Source organism: Gigantopelta aegis, chromosome 7 (genome assembly GCF_016097555.1).
Source record: "Gigantopelta aegis isolate Gae_Host chromosome 7, Gae_host_genome, whole genome shotgun sequence".
In the NCBI taxonomy this organism is placed as follows: Eukaryota; Metazoa; Mollusca; class Gastropoda; order Neomphalida; family Peltospiridae; genus Gigantopelta; species Gigantopelta aegis.
This window is the reverse complement of record NC_054705.1, coordinates 8,917,630-8,940,798: the sequence shown is the minus strand read 5'-3', so window position 1 is coordinate 8,940,798 and position 23,169 is coordinate 8,917,630. Positions and strand designations below refer to the sequence as shown.

Genomic DNA, 23,169 nt, shown 5'->3' with positions numbered 1-23,169 from the left:
CAGAGTGCGCACAGACTTGGGGTGCGTTCCTTTCACCTCTCCTGGACATGTTCCAACTGTTCTGTCCTGGTTGTATCCCCTCTCCAGATATCATAAGACTTATCAAAATTATTGGTTTTAAGGGTTTGTAACGTTTTGTATTGAGACACTTACTTGTCTGAACTTTATTGTTACTGAAAATGTTCACGAACTGTGAAGAAAAATCTCACAAATGAACAACAAGCAAACGACAACAAATCAGATGTTGATTGCGCGAAACCGTGCACGAGAAAACAAACCGAACCAAAATGATAACGGTCATGTAGTATACCAATGTCTGTGACGTTTACACAGGAAGATTCCCTCTAAAAATAGATTGGACCTCGCTTGCTTAACGTTTTTTTCTCGAGTGCGCGCAGCTTTTTAAGAAATACAAAAATGCATTTCGTGGTTTTACAAACATCAGGATTACCAGGATTACCAAAAAGAACTTCAGGTGAATGGAAATGTGTATTCTAAATAATAAAATGTAAGTAAAGTGCAATTTTATTTGTGAAAAAATGGGTTTAATAGCGAAAAACAACGCCGTAATGGTTAACAACTAGCCGTAACTAGGGCGTGTCCCTTTAATAAAAATCTGAGAGCCAATACTCTTCTTCTTTTTTTAAACAGTGCTCATTATTTCTGTAAAATAGCAATCTTTATTTTGGTTTGAACTGCTTTTAATTGTATTTTAAAATAACCCATCTATTCCACACCCCAACAATTTCGTAATTTGCGCCATTTTGTTGATTTCCACGTCGTGTTAAATGCTTGTTGTTGATTTCAGCTTGTAAAATACGTAGCCTAAGAATGCTGACTTCACGTTATGACAACTATCCATTTACGTCAAAAGGTTTTGATTAAAAAGATAATGAATTCAAATTTACGGTCTTTTTAAAATTTAGCTAACTTTTGAGATGTCACCTCACAGTCAACAAATTTATATAATATTTTATCTAACTAATATCATGATTATTGTAAACTAATTGTATTCAGTGTACGTTTAACCGCAATTTGTATAAATACTCTATGTTCCTTTCCCGCGATCGCGAAATGCATGAGTGCGAAATTAACAAAGACAACGGAAATAAACAAACGAAACAGCAATTAAGTATTCATTAATGCGAACAAGTATTTGGTGGTGGGGTTTTGTCTCACAAATTTACATCAAGATTTACTTGCGTTTAATCGTATTGTTTAATGTCTGCAACAATGTCTTTTGACACGTGCAAGTCTTGGCTGACTGTCAAGCGTGACCTATATGCACACTGAGAACAGCCAACGAACTTTTCCAAACGTTCGCGAACTATGCGATTGGTTCCCGACGTGGACATTGGGTTTAACGTGAAGCGCATACACCAATTTAGCGGACGTTTTTGTTTTGCTCGGTCTACCTGAACTCGGCCTTAGCTTACTTGTCTTTGGCCCTGAACTAGCATGTGTATTGAAACTGACACGCAATTTCGGTCCGTTTTTATTACTTTGGCTCAAAGACTTTACAGAGTTAAAATAACACGCTACAGATTTTTCAGACTTTTATTGCATACATGTTGCCGTTAAAATTAATAACTGTGATTATTAAAATAAGCAAACATTGTTATGCTGAATTCTTGATGACACCGCTTCTCGTTACCAGTTGCGAGATCCCTGTTAATATTTGGTATTATTATTATATGTTAGGTGTCTGATAGATTATGTAACCGATTGTTCACATCAGAAGATAGAAAATGGCTTAGCCAAATTTTTAGCTCAGAACTGGATGCTTGTTGGTGTAGTTTGTGGCCTTTCACATGTCTTGTGCCCTTTGCTAATAGCCACCATTCTGAAACGTATCTGTCTGCATTGAACTCGTCAAAATCATGCACGGTGGACGCTGAGTGGATGGCAGTGCTAGGGTGATATTTATATTGCCTGTCAGTCAAGTTATCAGTTTCGATACTTTTGAATTGCCCGTGACTGTCCGAGTGTCGGGAAGTTTTGTTTTTCATTTTACTTGTTTTATGATTTTTTTTATCAGGGCAACTGTTTGACAAAGAATGGTTGCCCGCAACATATTTTGGTTGTCCCGGGCGCGCGGACAACCGATTTGTGCACCCCTGTGAAGTCTACAAAATGACGTCATTATAACATAGATTGGCCACACTGATATTGGGCAGTCGGAAATCCTTGTAACTAGCGGAGAAATTTTCCCTTACAAACAAAACAGTCTAAATTAGATATGCATCACTAATTGTTTATTTTGATAACAAATAACTAAACTATAACAACATAATATCAATATGATTTAACCAAGAGAGTCATAAGCCTTGAAAATTGGACTTGCCCGACATCAGACCTAGAAACAATCATGGCCGCCAAAGTCGTTCACTTCGAACGATCCAAACGCAATTTTTAACTCGTACAAGACGTGGATGTTGTCTGTCTTGACTGAATCTATGGAAATGTGTTCTTAAGCTGTTGTTTCCGAAAAAAAATATGGACTCATGGATTTTGAGAATGGACTCATGGAAAAAACATGGACTCCTGAGAAAAAATCCTTAATGCTACCCCTGAGGGGCCATCCCTGAAAGGCCATGATATGTTCTGTCCTGTCCGTGAGAAAAGTATATAAAAGATCCCTTACAGTTAATGAAAATAGTAAACAAAGTGAAACATAATGTACATGAACTTAATTTATTTCTGTTTTCAGATGACCAGTCTGGTAGTGAGCGGCCGGTGAAGAGACAGAAGCATAAAAACAAAGCTGGTTGGTACATGTACATTGGTAGTGAAGGTAACCATGATGGTGTCTTGGGTTGAGCTGGGCTCTACTCATGAGATAATGGACTGTATCAGTCGATGGCTCAAATTTAACGGAGGCCATGCAGCATATTATCTCAGTGCCCTCAAACTGAAACACAGTCTCTCGGCTGTGCCACATTATCTCGGTGCCCTCAAACTGAAACACAGTCTCTCGGCTGTGCCACATTATCTCGGTGCCCTCAAACTGAAACACAGTCTCTCGGCTGTGCCACATTATCTCAGTGCCCTCAAACTGAAACACAGTCTCTCGGCTGTGCCACATTATCTCGGTGCCCTCAAACTGAAACACAGTCTCTCGGCTGTGCCTTATTTTGCATGGGGGCGGGATGTAGCCCAGTGGTAAAGCGTTCGCTTGATGCGTAGTCGGTTTACGATTGATCCCTGTTGGTGGCCCCATTGGGCTATTTCTCGTTCCAGCCAGTGCTCCACAACTGGTGTAACAAAGGCAGTAGTATGTACTATCCTGTCTGTGGGATGGTGCATATAAAAGATCCCTTGCTAATAATCGAAAAGAGTAGCCCATGAAGTGGCGACAGCGAGTTTCCTCTCAATATCTGTGTGGTCTTTAACCATATGTTCCACGCCATAAATAAAATGTGTTGTTAAATAAAACATTTTCTTTCTTCCTTCCTTCATTTGGTCTAGGCTAAATGGCATTGCCCTCTATTTTGCCAAATTCAAGGTCTGACAGTCTACATGTATCATTGAGGTACAGTTTTTAGTTGATATAATTGCTACAATTATGCTGGTGTTTGTGTTTGTTTTTGTAATTTTTAAAAAGAAAACCCATACTGAATCTAGGTATGACAAGGGCAATGAGTGAACTTTAGGTTTATCCCATTTAGTGTGATGCATGGTTATAGGAATTGAAATTATTAATACTTGTTGAGATCATATCAGATCATATAATTCTAACGGATTGTTTAATCAAAAGTTGATCAGTTGATTTAAACCATTTATGATCAGTGATGAGATTTCTACCGATTACCAGCGGCGGGATTTAACTCAGTCTGTTGAAAGAAAGAAATGTTTTATTTAACGACGCACCCAACACATTTTGTTTACGGTTAAATGGGGTCAGACATATGGTTATGGACCACACAGATATTGAGAGAGGAAACCCGCTGTTGCCACTTCATGGGCTACTCTTTTCACTTAGCAGCAAGGAATCTTTTATATGCATCATCCCACCGACAGCACAGACAGGGTAGCACATACCAGTCATGGTGCACTGGCTGGAATTAGCTCAGTCAGTTGAGTGCTTGCTTGAGGTGATTGCGGTGGCAAGATTGAACTGTCTAGGTGGATCCATTCAACTGATTTGGTTTTTACTCATTCCAACAACTGGTCAAAGGCCGTGGTACGTGCTTTCCTGTCTGCAAATCGTCCGTAAACGTCTGTGAGAACACCATCGCCGATTCACAGTTTGTAGATGATATTTTTTCTTTTGTACCCCAATGAAAGTAAAAGAAATAACAGACCATCCTTGATTACAGTCATCACTTAATGTTTATTTTCTCTTTTATTACTACTAATGAGTATTCATAATGCTGTTGTGTTGGTAACCAGGTTTAAACTGATAAAAGATTATAAGAAATGTTAGATGGTTTTTGTTTGAAAAATTCAGCTTGGATAAGTAGTGACACAATATAAAATGTTCGTTAAAAATTGCATACGACCTTTAAATGGCGAATTTGCTTAAAATATTTGTTTGAAATATTTAAATTACCAAAATAATTTATTTTCTTATTTAAACCTTGTCCAGGTATATTATGATTTTTTCAATTTTGGGGGGTGGGGGAAAGTGGAATTTAGCTCAGTCGGTTGAGTGTTCGCCTGAGGTGCTTGCATCGCAGGATTGAACCACCTCAGTGGATTCACTCAACTGATTGGGTTTTTTTCGCGTTCCAACTAGTGCACCACAACTGATCAAAGGCCGTGGTATGTGCATTCCTGTCTGTGGGAAAGTGCATATAAAAGATCCCTTCCTGTTTTAGGAAAAATATGGTGAGTTTCCTCTGTTGACTACGAGTCAGAATTACCAAATGTTTGACACCCAATAGCCGATGATTAATTAATCAATGTGGTCCAGTGGTGTCGTTAAAAAACAAAGAAGATACATTTTTTTCTTTCTCGCTCATTCTGTCTTGGTTAGATTTATCTCAGTTGGTAGAACACTTGCCTGAGATTAATGGATTGTAGAATCGAACCTGTTTGGTGGATCCATAAGATTTTTTGCTATCCCAACTAGTGCCCCTCAAAAGCTGTGGTATGTGCTGTCTTGTATTTTGAAAGTACATATGAAATATGCCTTGCTTCTAAGGGAAAAAGTAGCAGGTTTCCTATAAAACAATGTGTCAGAATTACCAATAGCCGATGATTAATTAATCATTGTGCTCTAGTGGTGTCGTTAAACAAAATAATTAAACAAAATAATCTCTATCTCTCTCTCACTTTTTGTCTGTGTGTGTGTCTCACTGTCATGTCTAGCTCTTTCTGTCTCTGTGTGTGTATCCCTCCTCTCTCTAACATTCTCTGTGTGTGTGTCTCCCTCTTGCTCTCTCTCTGATCCTCTCTGTATTTTTCTCTCTCCCCCTCTTTCTATCTCTCTCTTCCCCTCTCTCTCTCCCCCTCACTCCCCCCTCTCTCTCTCTCTCTCTCTCTCTCTCTCTCTCTCTCTCTCTCTCTCTCTCTCTCTCTCTCTCTCTCTCTCTCTCTCTCTCTCTCTCTCTCTCTCTCTCATTTCCTTCTATCACATGTTAAATGGTGAATAGTCGTAGTTTAAATTGTAATTGATGCGGAGATGTGACTAAGCATGTATTAATTCTTTCCTAAGTAAGTGGTGCTATCATTGGTGTTACAGGTACAAAACATTGGTCCCTGGAAGACGTTGCTGTGTTGCTGGACAAGGTGCGTGCTGTCCTGCCGAAACACGACACTGTAAGATACGCACTTCAGTTGAACAGACTGGACTGGGAGGCTGTGTCGTTCAACTCATACTCAGCGGACCTCTGCAAACAGAAGTTTTCTTACATCATGGAAAAGGTAGTCATTGTGATGCACTCTTCGTGTTAAGGGTTGGGGTAAAGCACTCGTTTAATGCACGGTCGGTCTAGGATTGATCCCCATCGATGTACCCGTATTGGGCTATTTCTCGTTTCCAGAGCACCACTATTGGTATATCAAAGGTCGTGGTGCTTGTTGTTTTGTCTGTGGGATGGTGTATATAAAAGATTCCTTGTTACTAGTGAAAAAATGTGGTACGTTTTCTTAGACTGTCAGAATTACCAAATGTTTGACATCCAATAACCGATGATTAATAAATCAATGTGCTCTAGTAGTGTTGTTAAACAAAAGAGACTTTAATTTTTCTTGGTGTTAAAATTCGAGCTCAAGAATTTGTTACTGTAAAGCAATTTTTAAAAGTTTTTTTTATGACGGGTAAAATGCTGATAGATGAAGCCGTGGTGTGTTTCTGACTTCAGACAAGTATTTGCTCACTTCATAAAAAGATGGTCATTGTTGGATTGTAGAAAAAAAACTGCTATTGGTCGAGTTTGGTTGCAGATGGCAAACAGAAATTTGCACAAATCCTAGAAAATATAACTGGTTTGAATAAAAATAACTTTTCACATATCTTGGAACATTTGATAGTTGGTGGTTGAAACAATATTTATTCCCAATTATAATGCTGGTTGGGGATTGGCCAACAGGAAAAATGCCTATATCAAGGCCTCTCCCTTGTTAGTGATAGAACTAGTGATGGCTTGGAAACAAAAACGTTTTGCACAATTTGCACAGATTCTAGAAAATATCACAGTAATTTGTGTTTTTTATTGAGATATTGCCGTCTTGCCTTTACGGAGTTAAAAGTAGAGATTTAGGCACGGAACATTCTGTTTTCAAAATCTTGATTACTGATATTTCTAATCAGTTGAAAATTGATTGGTAACTAATTATTAATGTTTTAAAATTGTGTTATGAATTGCAAAATGTTTCCTGATATGTGTGGTTTTCCCCCAGGATGGTGGTTTAAGGTTTAATATTGTCTAATGGGTATTTTGAAAACTTCCATATCCCCTACCCGTGTAATCAGTTCAGGAAGATCTCTGAATGTACTAAAATCTATATTGTGATATTTCCGACACATTCGTCACAACCCTAAAATCTATATTGTGATATTTTTCCGACACATTTGTCACAACCCTAAAATCTATATTGTGATATTTCCGGCACATTTGTCACAACCCTAAAATCTATATTGTGATATTTCCGACACATTCGTCACAACCAAACATTGACTGAGCTGGTTGTGTCCAGTACAGACATGAAATGGACCCATATGATTGGAATGGAAATGTTTTATTTAATGACACACTCAACACATTTTATTTACAGTTATATGGCGTCAGACATACGGGATCTTTTATATACACCATCCCACAGACAGGGTAGTACATACTACGGCCTTTGGTATACCAGTCGTTTTTGTGCACTGTTTGGAATGAGAAATAGCCCAATGGGTCCATCGACGGAGATCGACCCCAGACCGACCGCGCATCGATCAGGCGCTTTACCACTGGGCTGCGTCCCACCCCTCATATAATTGGTTCAGGAAGATTTATGAATGTACTAAAATGTGAATTGTGATTATTCCGACAGATTCGTCACAACCCTAAAATCTATATTGTGATATTTCCGACAGATTCGTCACAACCAAACGCTGAGTGAGCTGGTTGCGTCCGGTACAGACATGATACAGGCACGCCCACAGCTCTTTAGAGACGACCAGTCTTACGTGAGTACCGTAGTTATTTTTAGAAATGTTTGACACCAAATTTCCTTTCATACACTTTCCCTCTATTTGATGCAAATAAAAATGTCGCAGGTTTTCTCTCTAAGAGTATACGTCAAAGCTTATCACAGGGCTTGTAGAATTTCTATAAAATCCGCTAGCCATGGGATCAGTAATTGTTGTTTTTTTACTAGCCACGATTAAAAATCCACTAGACCTACTTTACTTTAAAGTAAATACAATTTTACTAACAGTAATAATCAGATACGTCACCTAAGAGGGAGATAGAGATTAAAAACACTAAGATTGGGGAGGTAGAAATGGGGCCAGGATATTCATATTTACAAAATAGACTTAAATACAGCATTTGACAACTTCTTTTCACTAGCCGTCGGGCATGGTAATAGTTATTTACTAGCCTAACATTGAATATCACTAGCCACGGGAGTGGGGCTACCATAATCTAGAAGCCCTGTACGAAATGTATAGCTGTATACTTACCTATTTATGACACCCAATTTAACCGATGTGTATTTTTGTGCTGGGGTGTCATGAAACTTTCACTCACTCACTCACTCACTCACTCACTCAGTCACACTCAGTCACACTCAGTCACTCAGTCATTCATTCCAGTAGCTGATGTTTAATAAATCATTGTGCTCTAGTGTCATTAACCAAAACAAACTTTCACATTTTCCCACTATTCCTATTTTTGTATTTTTAAAAAACACTTTTCTCCTTATTTCCATATTCTGGTCAAACAGTCAACAGCCAATCAAATGGCTTAAATCTCCCATCAAGTTAGGTTTGGCTTAGTAACTGGTTTAACGTGTCCATATACCACTAGGGTTTCGAACACGCCTATCCTGAGTCCGGTTCCGATAGAATCGGGGGTCTGACTCGGGACAGGGATAACCTAACAAATAAGGGTAATTTTTAATATTAACGCCAAAAGTATAAAAAGGGGAAAATTGGGGTTAAAAAGTTTTGGCTGTGCCCTTAAAGAAAATTATCAACATTCCTAACCTATATAAATTATTAATATAATATATTTTCGGCGCAAATTTAGATGGGCTGGTCTAATATTAATAATAATTCTTAAACAATATTCATTAAGCCCATGGGAGGTTAAGAGGAATGGGGCTGCCAGTCATATTTTAAACATTGGTGTGACCAGGTGAGGGTTGGAAGGGAGGGGAAGCCGGCCCTACAAAAAACCTAAGGCCGAACCGCCTACGCCTGTAGCCCCAAAGAATGCCCTAACTCCCGGCATCACATCACCCCCACCCCCCACCGTGTCCAACTACAGTTCAATCCAAACCTGGGGACCTACTAGTTGTTTAGGAAGTTATTATAACTTCCCAAACCGGCGTCACTTGAAGAGTGACGCCAAAGGGTTGTAAGAGTTTAATCGCTGGTGCCACTAGGGGAGTGGCGCAAAAAATCCAGCGATGGTTAATTTAATATTTCGTTTTAAGTACCAAGCCTGCCAGAAGGAGATGGGTGAACCCGGCTGATCCATGGAAAAACAGGCGACTCCTCAGTTGTCCTCTAAAACAACACAATTACGTTATTTAGAAGACGCGGCGAACACTTTAATCTATAATACCTAGGGCAGTAGATGAGGTAATATTAACCAAGCCACTACCAAAGGCACAGACCAGACACCTGCCCAGTTAAATTACATAATTTTTTTTTTTATTAAAAATATAAAATAATGATTAAAATATGGATAAAATATACATAAACATAAACCTATCAAATTTATTTACAAAAAAAAAAAAAAAAAAAAAAAAAATTAAAAGATACACATATTTATAACATGCAATTTTCTGGAAGGGGGAGGGGATTACTGCCAGATAAGCCCCCACCCAATACCGAGCAATACACTTACACTCACACACTTGCATACCGCAAACATATAACATATATACACAGCTAAAAGAAATTTCCCCATCCAGCCACCATAAAAGTTTGGAAGAGACATATAAATTGATTAAAAAGAATAAATATGTTAAATAATATCTTTAATTATTAAAAGGCGATTAACCTGGCCCCGGAGAAACGTAGCCACGTGTAACCAACCCACTACCAAACAAATTTGGACATAGCCGGCAGAATCGCACGGAATGCCCGTTCCCGGGTACATAGACAACCACTTACATAAATAAAAATAATCAAAGATTAGATTTATAAAAACATTTTTTTACTTAAAATAATTAATACACAACGAGACACGTGGCTGATCGATATCTGTAGCCAGTATTTACATAGCTGTCTACTTGACCTCTGATGTCACAGCTAGCGACACGAGGTAGGCCGTGGAAATATCTATCAAGTTAGGGGCCTTTTTATTCAGAGGTCAGAGGTCAGAGGTCAGGTTACATATTTTTGACAATAAAAATAAGTTTTCTTCATATTGTGTAATTTTTTATTTTAAATAGATCATCTGTTTATGTTTTATTAATTTTCAATTGATTACAAACTCACTAATAAACATTTTAAAACAATGTGTCCTGTATGCGCAATTAAAGAAAGTAACAAACCCATCTCTGTGAATTCAATCATCTTTCTAAAGGTTACTGCACTTCGAACATTACCCATGTGAGATAACTTTTGATAATCCACTTTCTATAAGGGGCCGTCCATAATTTTCACGAGTGTACAAACCGTACGAGGGGGGTTAAGGGGCCAGCGTATGCTTTTTTTTGAAAATGAAAAATGTTGATCCATTTGGGGATGTACACTTGGGGGGGGGGGGGGTCAAAAGTGTACGGTTTATACGCTCGTAAAAATGTGGAAAATTATTGACGGTCCCTAAGATGATGTAACTATTTTATGTTTCAGTGGTGGGAATTCTTCTCAGATCCATAGTTTTCCTCTTGTGGAACAGTTGCATTTCCTCACATTTTAATTGTCCTTTCCGTGGGGGGGGAGGGGGGGATTGGTCATGTAAACTTCTGGACCCAGATTTTCGAAGCTGTCTTAGTGCTACGATATCGTAAAACTGACCTAAATGATGACGTTACACATCAAGTTACGTTGTGACATCATTATGTATCTAAATACGGCCACGTTTCTTATTTGGTTTCATTTGCAAAGTTAGTGAGTACACTTTAGCCGGTGTCACGATGCAGCGTGGGATATCTGAAGTAAAAATGGTGGTCTGGACCCCTCGAGATTTCCTCTTTTGTTACAGTTCATCAATTCCCACCCCTTATATTTAGAAATGTAAACATTTTTTAATAAACAAAGTCGCATATACAGAGCGATTTCTGACACTAAAGACCATAATGTATCAGAATTACCAAATGTCTGACATCCAATAGCTGATGATTAGTAAATCAATGTGCTCTAGTGTTGTTGTTAAAACACGCGCCTGATCAGGGCTTGCTCAGGGTGATCAGACTATTTTGCTAAAATATCTTTAAAATGCAAAACCTATAGCTATTTTCCAACAAAATATCAATTATTACACAATTTTTTTTTTTCTAAATTAAAATAAAATTCACCAACTGATTGTAAAATTGGGCTATTTTGTTTTCTCTAAATTAAAATAAAATTCACCAACTGATCGTAAAATTCACAACTGGCAAATCTGGCGAGTGGCAGAGCTAATCCTGCATTGAATTTGGGAATTTATTTGTACGGATTCTGCCAGAATCATTAACATGATTTAATTTCCAGATATTTTGGGATTCCTTCTCATTATCTTAGACTTCTTACCCCAAATCAGGGGTTCACAGAAGCTTAGATTCTGGTGAATTCCAGTGTCAGATATGTTTTTTAAACACAAAGTTTCATGTTGTGAAATGTAAAATTTTTGCACTTATTAGCATGCCCCTATACCACTAGAGTTTCAGGCATGTCCATTCCGGGTCCGGTCTCTAGCAAGGCCAGGAGCCTATTTCACTAAATATCGTAAGTTACGTTTTGCACGTAAACGTAAATCTACGATTCTTATTACTATTATAGTTCAACAAATATAGTTAGAAGAGCACATATTTCATTTTCTTTTGTCTTTAAAATACTCCAGCTTCCGTACTGATGTAATTTTCTGCGTGAAGTTGATACCAAACACGTGTAAACGCACGGCCGGTATAACTGCTAGTAGCAGACGTAACTTACGATGTTTAGTGAAATTGGGCCCAGGGCCCCAAATCCAGGATAGAATTTACTTAAAATAGGGCACTTTTGATATTAACCAAAAGGGGGATTGGAAATAGTTTCTCTTTGTACAATTTGCTGCCAGTGATTCTCTCTACCCACGGCAATTTATATCTCAGTTTCCGTCGTTAAGTTCTAGCCCTATGATCGTACACTTCTTACCCAACATTGGGCTATTTCTCGCTCCAGCCAGTGCACCACGACTGGTTCATCAAAGGCTGTGGTATGTGCTATCCTGTCTATGGAATGGTGCATATAAAACATGTCCTTCCTTCCTTCTTACCCAAAATCAGGGATTCACAGAGTCTTAGTTTCTGGTGAATCCCAGTGTCAGATGTGTTTTTAAACACAAAGTTTCCTCTTGTGAAATGTCAAAATTTTGAATTGATATTAATAGTTTCTCTTTGTTCCCACAGACGGATCTGCCGAAGAAGCCATTGTCGTCATATTTTCATTTCCTGGCTGATAAACGACAGAAGCTGAAGTCAAGTCACCCGGACTTGAACAGCGTCGAGCTCACGAAACTGCTGTCTGCGAAGTACAACAGTTTGTCGCCAAAAAAGAAGGTAAGTATTTGTGACGGCCTAAAGGCGATGAATTAAATGTGTGTATCATCTTTTGCAATTCACTTTTCCAGTTTGATTTAGTCCTCAAAAGTTATTTAAACAATAATAAATTGCTCTCACAAATCCAGTACATCCAAATTCAGCTTCTGACACTGTTCTGTCACGGATGGACACGAGATGAGTCCAATAATGATTGATTAAAATAGAATAAATGTACAGGCGGCGGCCATGCTGGATAGGATGACGTGTCACCTTATGACATCATGTACTTTACAGATGGCAGTCTATACTACTCATTAGACAACTAGTTATATGTAACTGATACCACAGCGGACACTTGTGCGGAGGGGAAACTTCAGCTAGTGCCCTATGTATTATAGTATGACAGCTGATAATTTCCACTAGGCCGGTGGGTAGTGCTCAAACAATATGTTTATAGGTATTTAGTTACTGATACAGTATTTTCATTGTTTCTCTCTTCTGTTTTTTTTAACTTTTCAGAGGAAATACCTGAAAATGGCCCAGGCTTCGAAAGAAGAATATGAGAATAAGATGACGGCATTCAGGTACATATTCCGAGAGCTTAACAACCACAAATCATTATGCAGGGCTTCTGGATTATGGCAGCCCCCCACACCCATGGCTAGTGATATTCAATGTTGGGCTAGTCAATAATTGCTATTGCCATGCCTGACAGCTAGTGAATTTTTTGGGTCAAATGATCTATTTTGTAAATATGAACATCCTGCCCCAACTCCAATTCGCCCCTCCCCCCCCCCCCGTATTAGTGTTTTTAAAGCTGTATTTTGTAAATATGAACATCCTGCCCCAAACCCCAACCCCCACTCCCTCCCCAGTGTTGGCGTTTTTAAGTTCTGTCTCCCTCTTTGGGTGACATATCCAATTATTACTATTATTTAGTAAAATTGTATTAACTTAAAGTAAAGTAGGGCTAGTGAATTTTAATCGTTGCTAGTAATTTATTTAAATCACTGATACAAGGGATAGTGGATTTTATAAAAATTCTAGAAGTCCTGGGTTATGTTCACTTTGTAAGAAATGACAGATGTGCAATATATTCCCCTTTTTTTTAATTTTTTTTTTTTTTATTATGACATACATGTAAAAAAGAGAGTAGTGAGAGGGTGGAGACTTCTTTTTTGTTTAGCTTGTTAGGATTTTTCTGAACCAATTCTGGTAGTCAGCTGTCAAATATTACATGGCCAGATCCACTTAGTGACACGTTTTTTTGTAATGGTGGACTATTTAAAAAAAAGTGTCAAAAAACCAAGTACATAACTATAGTTTAAAATGTGATGAGTTTTATATGTATACACTTTTCGTTTCATATATAACTTGACTGTGGGCCTATGACATTTATCCCCTTTTTCAGTGGACTGGTCTGAATAAACCCAACAGCTGATTGGCTAAAAATCTTCCAGAATATGCCGGGTATTCGCAGAGAGGTTCTTCTGGTCACATGATGTCCTCTTACCTTTCACTCTCAGCCTCTTCTTTCACTCTCATCCTTTACTTTTCTAGTTATGGCCCAGCATATGTTATGATTTGTGTATTTTTCTTCCACGTTGCTGTAAACATTCTTCGGAATTTCATGTTAGTTCTTGCAAGGCAGTCTGCTATTTGAATGAATGTTTAACGACAGCCCAGCACAATAATACACATTGGCTGTTGTAGGGCCTCCACGAATACAAAATATTGGACTTGAGTCAAACTCGACTCGTACCCGACACTTACACTAGATGATGATGAGACTAATGAATAAAGTAAAATAGCATTACACATCTTAATTCCAGCGCTGAACATGGATGTCAAATGATGCCATTGTATTGCATTCCACACATTCCACTTTAGTTTCCCCTACATGTCTCGCAGCCCTATAATGTAACCGGAGGCAAGCTTGTGACAAAATGACGTTATTTTCTTTTAAAAATTAAATGAGAGTGCTCTTCCTTGCATGGGTACTCGAGTCCTGTGAACGGACTCTAGTCTTGCTAAACTCGTCCCATGCCCGAGTACTCAAGTACTCGTGGAGACCCTAAGCTGTTGGGTGTCAGACAAAGATAAGTACACTAATATGAATCCGCTATTTGAGACGAATCTGAAATATTTATTTACATGTTTTTTTTAAAACATTGATGTATTTCAGGACTGAACACCCCGAGTTTGAGGTCAAATCGAAAGGACTTTTCTCCGATGCTCCGAAGATACCGACACCTCTAGCATTATTCACCAAGAGGAAACTGAGTTCTGTTAGAGAATCATTTCCAGAGGTATTATCAGTGTTTATGGAGTCATGGAAATCTGGGGGTGCAACGTAGCCTAGAGATAAAGTGATCGCCTGATGCGTGGTCAGTGTTGGATCGATCTCCGACGTAGCCTAGAGGTAAAGCGATCGCCTGACGTGCTGTCAATGTTGGATCAATTCCCGACTTAGCTCAGAGCGATCACCTGATGCGTGTTCAGTGTTGGATCGATCTCCGACGTAGCCTAGAGATAAAGTGATCGCCTGATGCGTGGTCAGTGTTGGATCGATCTCCGACGTAGCCTAGAGGTAAAGCGATCGCCTGACGTGCTGTCAATGTTGGATCAATTCCCGACTTAGCTCAGAGCGATCACCTGATGCGTGTTCAGTGTTGGATCGATCCCGACGTAGCCTAGAGGTAAAGTGATCACCTGATGCGCGGCCAGTGTTGGATCGATCTCCGACGTAGCCTAGAGGTAAAGCGATCGCCTGACGTGCTGTCAATGTTGGATCAATTCCCGACTTAGCTCAGAGCGATCACCTGATGCGTGTTCAGTGTTGGATCGATCTCCGACGTAGCCTAGAGATAAAGTGATCGCCTGATCCGTGGTCAGTGTTGGATCGATCTCCGACGTAGCCTAGAGGTAAAGCGATCGCCTGACGTGCTGTCAATGTTGGATCAATTCCCGACTTAGCTCAGAGAGATCACCTGATGCGCGTTCAGTGTTGGATCGATCTCCGACGTAGCCCAGAGATAAAGCTATCGCCTGATGCACATTCAGTGTTGGATCGATTCCCGATGTAGCCCAGAGGTAAAGTGATCACCTGATGCGTGGTCAGTGTTGGATCCATTCCCGACGTAGCCCAGAGGTAAAGCGATTGCCTGATGCGTGGTCAGTGTTGGATCCATTCCCGATGTAGCCCAGAGGTAAAGCAATCGCCTGGTGCGCAGTCAATGTTGGATCGATTCCCGATGTAGCCCAGAGGTAAAGCGATGGCCTGGTGCGCAGTCAATGTTGGATCGATTCCCGACGTAGCACAGTGGTAAAGCGATCGCCTGATTGGTCTAGGATCGATCCCCATTGGTGGGCCCATTGGGCTGTTTCCCGTTCCAACCAGAGCACCACGACTGGTATATATCAACGGGCTTGTTATCCTGTCTGTGGGATGGTGCATATCAATGATCCCTTGTTACTAAAAAAAAAAATAATAATAAAAAATAAAAAAGGGTGTTTCCTCTCTAAGTCTATATGTCAAAATTGCCAAATGTTTGACATCCAATAGCGGATTAATAATAAATCTGTGTCCTCTAGTGGTTAAACAAAGAACAAAAAACTTCACTGCATCCTGCCTTTCCATATCCAATGTCTGTTTTTACTGCTGTGTGCTTTACAGGAGCCGGATGAACACTGTAAAGGCCGGTGTAAAGAGATGTGGGCTGAGCTAAAGAATAAGAAGAAACTCAAGTGGATCAGGAAGGCGGCCGCAGCATGGCCTCAGTTTGTGGTGAGTTTTTGTGCTGATGGGAGGATAACTGCCAACAGGTGGACTGAAGTCAGAATCTTTTTATTTTTTTAGTCTCAGGGCTTGGTCTCGGTTGTTTGTATTGTCTTTCAACATACTTTTGTGGATTCATATTTTATACTGAAAAAAAAAAGTAAAATATTTCTCAAATATTTGTTTGGCGTTAATAAGACTTCGCTACCTTTGGTAATCTTGAAATGTTTTTGCTTGAGGTAAAATGCTCACTGACAGCAATTTTAAACTGGTAACTGGTAACTTTTGCAGCAAATATGAAACCCAAAAATAGTCCCTTTAACTGACGGCCATAATTTTTATCTATTGGTCAAGCCTCTGACCCTATCTCATGGTCCATTCCTTGACTTGGTGAGGTAGCTTGCATGTCTCGATGACTCGTCAAGCCTCTGACCCTATCTCATGGTCCATTCCTTGACGTGGTGAGGTAGCTTGCATGTCTCGATGACTCGTCAAGCCTCTGACCCTATCTCATGGTCCATTCCTTGACGTGGTGAGGTAGCTTGCATGTCTCGATGACTCGTCAAGCCTCTGACCCTATCTCATGGTCCATTCCTTGACGTGGTGAGGTAGCTTGCATGTCTCGATGACTCGTCAAGCCTCTGACCCTATCTCATGGTCCATTCCTTGACGTGGTGAGGTAGCTTGCATGTCTCGATGACTCGTCAAGCCTCTGACCCTATCTCATGGTCCATTCCTTGACGTGGTGAGGTAGCTTGCATGTCTCGATGACTCGTCAAGCCTCTGACCCTATCTCATGGTCCATTCCTTGACGTGGTGAGGTAGCTTGCATGTCTCGATGACTCGTCAAGCCTCTGACCCTATCTCATGGTCCATTCCTTGACGTGGTGAGGTAGCTTGCATGTCTCGATGACTCGTCAAGCCTCTGACCCTATCTCATGGTCCATTCCTTGACGTGGTGAGGTAGCTTGCATGTCTCGATGACTCGTCAAGCCTCTGACCCTATCTCATGGTCCATTCCTTGACGTGGTGAGGTAGCTTGCATGTCTCGATGACTCGTCAAGCCTCTGACCCTATCTCATGGTCCATTCCTTGACGTGGTGAGGTAGCTTGCATGTCTCGATGACTCGTCAAGCCTCTGACCCTATCTCATGGTCCATTCCTTGACGTGGTGAGGTAGCTTGCATGTCTCGATGACTCGTCAAGCCTCTGACCCTATCTCATGGTCCATTCCTTGACGTGGTGAGGTAGCTTGCATGTCTCGATGACTCGTCAAGCCTCTGACCCTATCTCATGGTCCATTCCTTGACGTGGTGAGGTAGCTTGCATGTCTCAATGACTCGTCAAGCCTCTGACCCTATCTCATGGTCCATTCCTTGACGTGGTGAGGTAGCTTGCATGTCTCGATGACTCGTCAAGCCTCTGACCCTATCTCATGGTCCATTCCGTGACGTGGTGAGGTAGCTTGCATGTCTCGATGACTCGTCAAGCCTCTGACCCTATCTCATGGTCCATTCCTTGACGTGGTGAGGTAGCTTGCATGTCTCGATGACTCGTCAAGCCTCTGACCCTATCTCATGGTCCATTCCTTGACGTGGTGAGGTAGCTTGCATGTCTCGATGACTCGTCAAGCCTCTGACCCTATCTCATGGTCCATTCCTTGACGTGGTGAGGTAGCTTGCATGTCTCGATGACTCGTCAAGCCTCTGACCCTATCTCATGGTCCATTCCTTGACGTGGTGAGGTAGCTTGCATGTCTCGATGACTCGTCAAGCCTCTGACCCTATCTCATGGTCCATTCCTTGACGTGGTGAGGTAGCTTGCATGTCTCGATGACTCGTCAAGCCTCTGACCCTATCTCATGGTCCATTCCTTGACGTGGTGAGGTAGCTTGCATGTCTCGATGACTCGTCAAGCCTCTGACCCTATCTCATGGTCCATTCCTTGACGTGGTGAGGTAGCTTGCATGTCTCGATGACTCGTCAAGCCTCTGACCCTATCTCATGGTCCATTCCTTGACGTGGTGAGGTAGCTTGCATGTCTCGATGACTCGTCAAGCCTCTGACCCTATCTCATGGTCCATTCCTTGACGTGGTGAGGTAGCTTGCATGTCTCGATGACTCGTCAAGCCTCTGACCCTATCTCATGGTCCATTCCTTGACGTGGTGAGGTAGCTTGCATGTCTCGATGACTCGTCAAGCCTCTGACCCTATCTCATGGTCCATTCCTTGACGTGGTGAGGTAGCTTGCATGTCTCAATGACTCGTCAAGCCTCTGACCCTATCTCATGGTCCATTCCTTGACGTGGTGAGGTAGCTTGCATGTCTTGACCCTATCTCATGGTTGCTTGCATGTCTCAATGACTCGTCAAGCCTCTGACCCTATCTCATGGTCCATTCCTTGACGTGGTGAGGTAGCTTGCATGTCTTGACTCGTCAAGCCTCTGACCCTATCTCATGGTCCATTCCTTGACGTGGTGAGGTAGCTTGCATGTCTTGATGACTCGTCAAGCCTCTGACCCTATCTCATGGTCCATTCCTTGACGTGGTGAGGTAGCTTGCATGTCTCGATGACTCGTCAAGCCTCTGACCCTATCTCATGGTCCATTCCTTGACGTGGTGAGGTAGCTTGCATGTCTCAATGACTCGTCAAGCCTCTGACCCTATCTCATGGTCCATTCCTTGACGTGGTGAGGTAGCTTGCATGTCTTGACTCGTCAAGCCTCTGACCCTATCTCATGGTCCATTCCTTGACGTGGTGAGGTAGCTTGCATGTCTCGATGACTCGTCAAGCCTCTGACCCTATCTCATGGTCCATTCCTTGACGTGGTGAGGTAGCTTGCATGTCTCGATGACTCGTCAAGCCTCTGACCCTATCTCATGGTCCATTCCTTGACGTGGTGAGGTAGCTTGCATGTCTCGATGACTCGTCAAGCCTCTGACCCTATCTCATGGTCCATTCCTTGACGTGGTGAGGTAGCTTGCATGTCTTGACTCGTCAAGCCTCTGACCCTATCTCATGGTCCATTCCTTGACGTGGTGAGGTAGCTTGCATGTCTCGATGACTCGTCAAGCCTCTGACCCTATCTCATGGTCCATTCCTTGACGTGGTGAGGTAGCTTGCATGTCTTGATGACTCGTCAAGCCTCTGACCCTATCTCATGGTCCATTCCTTGACGTGGTGAGGTAGCTTGCATGTCTTGACTCGTCAAGCCTCTGACCCTATCTCATGGTCCATTCCTTGACGTGGTGAGGTAGCTTGCATGTCTTGATGACTCGTCAAGCCTCTGACCCTATCTCATGGTCCATTCCTTGACGTGGTGAGGTAGCTTGCATGTCTCGATGACTCGTCAAGCCTCTGACCCTATCTCATGGTCCATTCCTTGACGTGGTGAGGTAGCTTGCATGTCTCGATGACTCGTCAAGCCTCTGACCCTATCTCATGGTCCATTCCTTGACGTGGTGAGGTAGCTTGCATGTCTCGATGACTCGTCAAGCCTCTGACCCTATCTCATGGTCCATTCCTTGACGTGGTGAGGTAGCTTGCATGTCTCGATGACTCGTCAAGCCTCTGACCCTATCTCATGGTCCATTCCTTGACGTGGTGAGGTAGCTTGCATGTCTCGATGACTCGTCAAGCCTCTGACCCTATCTCATGGTCCATTCCTTGACGTGGTGAGGTAGCTTGCATGTCTCGATGACTCGTCAAGCCTCTGACCCTATCTCATGGTCCATTCCTTGACGTGGTGAGGTAGCTTGCATGTCTCGATGACTCGTCAAGCCTCTGACCCTATCTCATGGTCCATTCCTTGACGTGGTGAGGTAGCTTGCATGTCTTGATGACTCGTCAAGCCTCTGACCCTCTCTCATGGTCCATTCCTTGACGTGGTGAGGTAGCTTGCATGTCTCGATGACTCGTCAAGCCTCTGACCCTATCTCATGACCCATTCCTTGACGTGGTGAGGTAGCTTGCATGTGTCTCAATGACTCGGGAGAGCTATGCCAGCTGGAGCATCAGCTCCTGGTAGGGTCACCCAAGCTGGACTGGTCAAAGGGTAGAGACTAGATTAATATGGACCAGACAGACAGAGGACATAAGTAAAGAACTGTCTAGGAGAAGCAAAATCCAAAATCAAAACTATGCTGGAGAGGCTCAGAATCCTAGTAAGGAAACTCCTAGGAGAAGGAAAACTCCAAACTCAAACCAAGTCCACTGAAGTCTGAGTACAGAAGCTGTGCATAAGCATTAGCATGGAAATCGAAAGGAAATGTCTGTACATGCACCAAGCGCTATCATCATCAAGCCTCTGACCGATGGCAATTCATATTGCAGCCACGACAAGTGCCATCGTTCAAACCAGGTAGTCCCCTACCAGTCTAAACAAAATGGACTATAGACGTTGGATCTGTCTGTCAGCCTGTTCAACATATAGTTTTCTGAAAAAATCTCTCTTTTTTGCAATGTGTCTATATATTTAGCTGGAATTTTGTGTACATCTTTATCATGTAGAGTTACAAATCGAGTTTGACTTTCATGGCAATTTACCCATTCTTTACAGAGTTATGGCCCTTGAACATAGGAGATAAGAAAATTTGTTGTGCCTGGTAGGAGGGCATGTATACTATTGCATTAGTAGTACTCTCAGAATGCTTGTTCACAGAGTTATGGCCCTTGAAGCTAGGAGATAAGAAAATTTGTTGGACCCGGTAGGAGGGCATGTATACTGTGGCATTAGCAGTACTCTCAGAATGATTGATCACAGAGTTATGGCCCTTGAACATAGGAGATAAGAAAATTTGTTGGGCCCGGTAGGAGGGCATGTATACTGTGGCATTAGCAGTACTCAGAATGATTGTTTACAGAGTTATGGCACTTGACATATTGCTATAGTAGTTCTCTCACAATGCTTGATCATACATGGCACTGATCGGATGGACATTTTTGTAATGGCTCAAAGAGAGCAAAATGCACAATTACAGGGCTTATAGAATTTTATAAAAATTCACTAGCTGTACTTGAAATAAATACAATTTAATTAATAGTAGTAATCAGATATGTCACCTAAAGAGGGAGATAGAGTTTTAAAATCCTTAGATTGGGGTGGAAAGAGGGGGCAGGACATTCATATTTACAAAATATGTAAATGCAGAATTTGATGAGGGGTTTTTCCCACTAGCCGTTGGACTAGTTTAGCCCAACACTGAATATCACTAGCCATGGGAGTGGGGCTACCATAATCTAGAAGCTCTGCACTACAATATAAAGCAACATAACCTAGTTTTTAAAAAACCTGCACGTTCGTCTAAGAATTAATGGTTAATGAGACAAGCTCTAGTTATTTTAGATGGTATTTCCCTGTTTAGGTAGTACTAAACCAAATAACTTCCGGCTGGGTCAAAGTGCGAGGTGCACCGAACTTTTGATAGAGAAGTGAACACCACAAGTCCTGTGATTGGTTATAAATGTGAGTGTGTTGGTTGTAAAAAATAATAGTTTCATCTGGGTAAAAAAAATGTGCAATTTTATTTCATCTAGTACCAATGTGTCAAGTAGCCTTGTGCTTGAAACATGTATGGGGTACCTGTAAAAAAAAGTACTCGGATTTTGTGCGAAACTAGGGTAATCATAGACGCTACCCGTTATCTCAGAAACGAGCAGCTTGACCCCCATTTTTTTCTGATTCACTTTAAGTGTAAGGGGTGGTAGTATTTATATCCGTGGCGTTTATGTCGGTTGATACGTTGCAGGTAGGAGTTTTAGCCACATATGTTACTATTGTCGTCTATGGGATTTGATTTGGTAGTATACACCCTATAGCACATATTCAGTGCATAATAAAAAAATATTATGATTTTGTCATTTTATTTGATTAAACTATACTGGTTGATTAATTAGCCATCACTCGATCATGCAAGTTCACAATGACCTTGACCGTGACAATAATCTCTGTACATGGCTCTGAATGGAGTTTGAATCAAAGTTAGCACTGAAGAAAATTTGGTTTTGGCCTATAAGTCATAGTGTAAAGATTTCAATAATTTCTTTTTACATGGTATTTGACTTGCCATATACAACTGCTCTTAAATATGGTATTATATATAGGCAACCTGAACTAAGATTTTAATAGCAATTTATTTTTATATTAAAAATAGCATGTGCCAATAGTGGGTTAATGTCTTTAGTTTCCATTAACATTGTTAATTTTTTATGTATGAAATTCTAAAAACTCAAATTTGTAAAGAAGTTGATTTTTATTGTCAATTTGACATATTTATAGGGTGCTAAGTTGTATTTTAGACAAATTTGTAGTTTTATGCAAAATTTAAAGTAAATTTGAAGAAAAACTTTACCAAAAACATAATTAAATTTGTTGTCACTATTGTGCCTTCTGTTCTTATTTGTACATAACAATAAGGTTGTTAAACATATACTTAGATCTCCAGATCATTTTTTTTTCTTAATAATCACTTAGTTAGCTCTCATGAAAAGCATTTTGAGTTTATACTAGATTCAGAACCAATTTTTTCAGACTTGATTATCTGCCTTGGATTAAGTTGATAATTTATTTTATTGTTAAAGCTGTATTACCTAATGTTACTAGCTAAATAAAATGCTGGATTACAGATTGTAGGAATACATCTAATGTACATATTGTATTCATCCGGATTAGAAAATAATGCAAGAAAATAGATGTTCGGGTAATTTTGTCATTTAAAAATAGTTTTTTTCAGTAATTAATCAAAAATAAATGTGTTAAAGCTGCATGATTATTCCAGATATCACAACTATTAAAACCTCCAACTACAGTAGGCTATAAATAAAATATAGTCAGGAATATTGGTGGCTGCCAATAGTTTTGATGGTTCATTATGAAAATCAGCATGGCCGATGGATTTGTAATTCCCACACCTGGTAACTTGAAGACACCCACACCCAGTATACAGGATTTCCTCCCAACACTAATGTTCAGGACATTAAGTCATTACTTCATACAGGTACAGTCATGTTTGTGTTTCCTTCCACAGACAGTGTATTTTTTTAATACTGATATTTCTTTG

At 40.7% G+C, this 23,169-nt stretch overlaps 1 protein-coding gene across 1 annotated transcript in view; it reads left to right on the top strand.

Moving 5' to 3' along the window:
* The window catches only part of LOC121377170 (nucleolar transcription factor 1-A-like), a 56,209-nt gene that overhangs the window by 12,984 nt on the left and 20,056 nt on the right, over nt 1-23,169 (top strand). Inside the window, exons 2-8 of the mRNA XM_041505078.1 lie at nt 2,711-2,767; nt 5,687-5,868; nt 7,529-7,621; nt 12,202-12,351; nt 12,853-12,917; nt 14,519-14,642; nt 16,010-16,120. Of these exons, the coding sequence (XP_041361012.1) occupies nt 2,711-2,767; nt 5,687-5,868; nt 7,529-7,621; nt 12,202-12,351; nt 12,853-12,917; nt 14,519-14,642; nt 16,010-16,120 (782 nt within the window). The remainder of the gene's footprint in view (nt 1-2,710; nt 2,768-5,686; nt 5,869-7,528; nt 7,622-12,201; nt 12,352-12,852; nt 12,918-14,518; nt 14,643-16,009; nt 16,121-23,169) is intronic.